We start from the raw sequence: 4,466 nt of genomic DNA, 5'->3' as shown, positions 1-4,466 counted from the left end.
ATTGATCAACAGAAGAATTGTTCGTCTCGTCGAGCCGATTGATTTTGATATATAAATCGTCTCAATCGGAAGTCGTATGCAGATTCTATGGCCCGCGCAAGAAGCAAGACATGAGTTTGGGTCAGTTTCGGGTTGAATCCGAGTTAGGCTGGAATTAGGACTCTAGGACATGATTTGGTGTAATTTCCTTGTAATCAAAGCCTAGGTGAATACTTTGCTTGTACCGAAGTCCAGCCGCCTCTCATATATATTGAAGATGATGGCTGATTGAAACAACACACGGTCAAACAGATGACTCTACTACTTTTTACTTTTACATTTTTCTCTCTCCCTTCTTCTTCTTCTTCTTCTTCTTCTTTCTTCGTTTGAAGGTCAGCGATGCACGAGGCCCTAAGGACGATCAGACCGACCTAGGACAATCCATAGCCACCGCACTCCCTGACGGGTCCCTCCCGGGTGTGTGGGCTTCGGGTCTGAAAAACATCCGTCGGTTGTCTTGCGTATCGCGCTGTTGGTCGGGTATCCTTCGTATCGCGCTGTTGGTCGGGTATCCTTCGACGTGAGCTGCGGTGCATCACCCGCGGCGTCAAGGATACTGACGTGTTCGTGTGTCAACAGTGTTTACTTTCGACGTGGTCAGTTTAAGGTTTAAAATAAGCTTCACTCTTTTCCCATCTTACAGTGAAAAACGAGAACAAATATCAGCCGTGTGAGTGAGATTTTATTGCGTGGCACGCACGTAGTATGTACACTTCACAGATGAACGGCCTAAGCTACGCTACGGAACTAAGGCAAAAGTCGCTGACACGTGGGGCCCACGGTCTCGTTGGGCTTTCAATGACCCTCATGTAGTACAACTAACTCGATCTTTCGTAGTACATCTCATGTTTACTGCTTGATGATGAGATGAGATGGTTGATTGATTGATTGATGCCAGCATCGCCCACCACACATGCCCATGGTCTTCAGCTCCGCGACGGCCACGGCCACGGAGTAGCTAGGAGCCAGAAAGGGACGGGACTAGCAGCTGCGCCGGACGCCGGCGAGCTTGGTTGGTCAGCCGGCGAAGTGCTTCTGCGGCCTGCCCGCCGAGCAGGTGCAGCCCGCCCGGCCGTCGTTCATCACCTGCAGCAAAATCAACAACAGAGATCACGCCATGAGCAACAAGCTTGGAGGAAATTCAGAATGGGTCGGCGGAGAAAAAAGGTGCTCCTAATTGGCCAAGCAGTTGGTTAGGATCTACGGCATGCATGGCATGCCTGTGTGGCTTTGGATATCGGCCTAATTAAAGTTGCCCCTGCCCCAGTTCACAGGGCAGATCCGGCTGATGCTAACATTTCCGGCGAGCTTCCACGCACACAAAACAGCGACACAAACGGCCACATTATCCTCATCCCTGAATGCGAAAATGCAGCAAGCATTATCTGTATATACATACCTTGACCTGCATCTGGAGCTCCTTGATGTAGTCGACAGCCAGATCCAACATGTCGGAGGTGTTGGTTTGCTGCAGCCATGGCGAGTAGTAAGAATCAGTTACGGCGCGCGTGGTCCTCCCATGGCGGGCGACCCAAATGGGGGAAAGATTAATCATGCGGCTGCCCAACGGTTTTTTTACTACTAATGGGTTGAGTTCCATGGCACGGCCGGCCCATGGCCGTGCCGGTACGGCCTCGGCGTTGGTGCCGTACGTACGGTGTGTTGATTGATCGATTGATTGGTTGGTTGGTTGGTTGGTTACCTTCTCCATGTTGGGGACGAGCTCCTGCAGCTTCCGTATCCGCTCGCTGATCTTCGTCCTCCTCACCTGCGTACAACGCACACCGCGGCGTCAGAGTCGTCCGGCCGGCGAGACAGGCGTAAACGGCATGGCATGGTGGTGAGCTGTGTGGGCTGTTGAGTGTACGGACCCGTTCGGCGATGCTGCGGGGGTGGGTGGCGCAGCCGCGCTTGGCGCGGATCTTGCACGGCACCGAGTCCTGGAACTGGAGGAACTTCTCGATGGCCGCAATCTCCGGCGACGGCTTGCTGCCGGCTGGCAGGCTGAACTGCGGCTTCAGCTGCCCCGACCGGCCGTTGGCGGCCTCGCGCGGGCGCCGCTTTGCGGCCGGCCCGGACATGCCGTCGGACGTCAGCAGCGAGGGCGGCGGGGACGGCGACGGCTCGTCCCAGCCGGTGCCGGAGGGGGCCACCACCGGGTACCCTGGGATGCCGCCGTAGCTGCCGGCCTCGTCGTCGTCGCCGCTGCTGCCGCCGCCGCCCATCTCCTCGCCGACCATCTCCGAGATCTGCGACATCACCGACCCCTGCCGCGACGAGAAGCTCAGCTGCCCCTTGAGCCGCGCGTCGCCGTTCCTGTATCCGCCGCCCCCGCCGCCGCCGGCCATGCCCGCCCTGAGCATGCTCGCGTAGCCTGCGGGGTTTAGGACGGAGTAGCACCAGTATTCCATTAATTGCTCGACGCGACGGTTCCAGAAATGGAAAGCAGCTAGCTACTCAAGCTGTCTACTCCCAGCAAGCTAGCTCATGATTGCTGCTGCTGCTGCTGCAGTGCCGCTACATGGCGGGCGCGAGAACCAAGATAGAAAGCTCGCGAGGATTAATGGAGGAGGGGGTGAAGGCACCAACCGTTGTCCATGCTCAGATGGTTGAGGAACCCGGCGGGGGAGCTGCTCTGCCGGAGCAGGCTGTCGTTGCCGATGCCGTTGGCGGCGCCGCCGGCGACGACGGGGTCCGTGACGCCGGAGCTCGCCGTGCGGAACAGCCCCTCCATGGCGGCCATCTGCTGCTGCGACTGGTACATGAGCTGCTGCTGCTGCGAGGCCATGGAGGCGGCGGCGTCCTCGGCGAAGTGGCTGGCGACAGGGCGGGGAGGCTTGTCCCTCATCTCGGGGTGGTGGTGGTGGCCCGAGAGGAGGCGGGCGAAGCTGGTGTCGGCGGCGTGGTCCGGGCTCCCTGGGCGGTGCCCCGCGCCGGCGGGGGCCGGGAGGAGGTCCCCGCACGCGTCGCCGAACATGGCGCTCGGGGCCGACCTGTACCGGAGCAGGCCGGGGGAGCTCATCTGCGGCGGCGTCCGCACGCCGTTCGCCGCCGGGTGCTGCTGGGCTGGCAGGTTGAGGTCCTTGGACAGCGGCGCGCCGTACATCCCCCACCCGGGCACTACTACCTCCCAAAGGCTACACCGGCCGCCGCAGGCGCGCGAAACCCGATATACCACCACCAAAGCACCAACCACCAATACGCAACGCTAGCAGCCTAGCGCGGTCACTGGTGCTTCGGGGAGTTTCTTCCGGGCGGAGTATTTTAATGGCGGAAAAGGAGAGGGGCTTTTGGTCTTTGGCCGGGGGCGCGTGGGAGTGGGAGTGAGAGCTTCGGCGGTATTTATAATGGCGGATGTTTACCGGGGACGACGATGGAATGGAAGTGCCGTCGTGGATAGGGTACCGCTTTGATTTGATCCATCCTAGGGTACCCGCACCTATGCCGCCGGCCATGGCCACCGTTCCATCTCTTTAATTTCTCTTTCATCCATGGGTAATTCTTCATAAACGCACAATTTTTTACCTGGATTCTATCAATTCTTCAAAATTTGTCATCCATTTACGGAAAGATGGCCATTTTCATAAAAGTTTCACACTAACCATCACCTAAGTGCCACTGAAGTCCGCCACGCCACGAGTGGCGGAGCTTGGGCTTCCATCGACCGCCCCTACCGACCACCGCCATCCATCACCGGAGTTCGTTGTCGCCGTCACGTCACTATGAAAAGACTATTTTTTAAAGTTTTTACGGGAACTGAAAAAACATCTCTCATGTCAACCCCCTTTAATTTCGTGAACATGTAGTAAAATACAAGAAAAAATTTAAAAGAGCTATTTGAGATTCTCTTAAAAATTATCCTACTTGCCCAATACTACCCACTAAACAACATACATTTGGCATGTCTATCTTGAATTGTAGATTTTCAGAAAATTTTCGTGAGTGGTGGGGCCTTTCTTCCCAGGAAGGTCTACTCCCCGGTGTTTGTGTGAGGAATCTGGTTAGGGTGATTTTGTATCATAATCCTTTGCTTTTTTTATTGTGGTATTTCAGTTAGACTTCCTTCTAAAAATAGGGAATTCGGATTTAACATTGCTTGGCTTAAAAAATGAGCAGTTTCTCCCTACTGTTAAGATCATTTGGGAAAAGCCATTCAAAAGTAACAATGTCATTGACGTTCTGAATATAAAGCTCATAGGGTTTGAAAAATATTTCAAAGGGTTGTGGGACCAATCTTTTTGGGCATAATAATAGAAAAAAGAAGAAAAGAACTGCAAACTGATCTATTGGTCTTAGAAAGTTTGGAAGAGCTTACTTCTTTGAGTGATGATCAATATTTGAAAAAGATGGGAGGCAAGTGGAGTGGAGATCCATAGTTTATATGTTCATGAGGAGCTTCATTGGTTTAAAATGACTAGTGAGCGATG

At 54.7% G+C, this 4,466-nt stretch overlaps 1 protein-coding gene across 1 annotated transcript; it reads right to left on the bottom strand.

Annotated features, from left to right (window-relative positions):
- Window positions 1-701: 701 nt before the first annotated feature.
- On the bottom strand, window positions 702-3,505 carry LOC123399378 (transcription factor bHLH130-like). Its single transcript, XM_045093792.1, has 5 exons — window positions 2,629-3,505; window positions 1,911-2,413; window positions 1,742-1,807; window positions 1,439-1,507; window positions 702-1,125 (listed from the first exon to the last, which is right to left on the bottom strand). Exons 1-5 carry the CDS (start codon window positions 3,143-3,145, stop codon window positions 1,057-1,059), a joined length of 1,224 nt encoding a protein of 407 aa, XP_044949727.1. The 5' UTR covers window positions 3,146-3,505; the 3' UTR covers window positions 702-1,056.
- Between the last annotated feature and the right edge of the window lie 961 nt (window positions 3,506-4,466).

The sequence above is a fragment of the Hordeum vulgare genome, chromosome 5H (genome assembly GCF_904849725.1).
Source record: "Hordeum vulgare subsp. vulgare chromosome 5H, MorexV3_pseudomolecules_assembly, whole genome shotgun sequence".
Taxonomy (NCBI): Eukaryota; Viridiplantae; Streptophyta; class Magnoliopsida; order Poales; family Poaceae; genus Hordeum; species Hordeum vulgare.
This window is presented reverse-complemented; position numbering and strand designations above follow the sequence as displayed.

What these genes read in the sequence shown, in the direction of transcription:
- LOC123399378 (XM_045093792.1), bottom strand. Translation starts at nt 3,145, where the DNA reads ATGTACGGCGCGCCGCTGTCCAAGGACCTCAACCTGCCAGCCCAGCAG. An exon ending in CCATCTGAGCATGGACAACG is followed by an intron (nt 2,414 to 2,628) that starts GTTGGTGCCTTC and finishes TAAACCCCGCAG; the next exon opens with GCTACGCGAGCATGCTCAGG. An exon ending in AGCTCCAGATGCAGGTCAAG is followed by an intron (nt 1,126 to 1,438) that starts GTATGTATATAC and finishes ATTTTGCTGCAG; the next exon opens with GTGATGAACGACGGCCGGGC.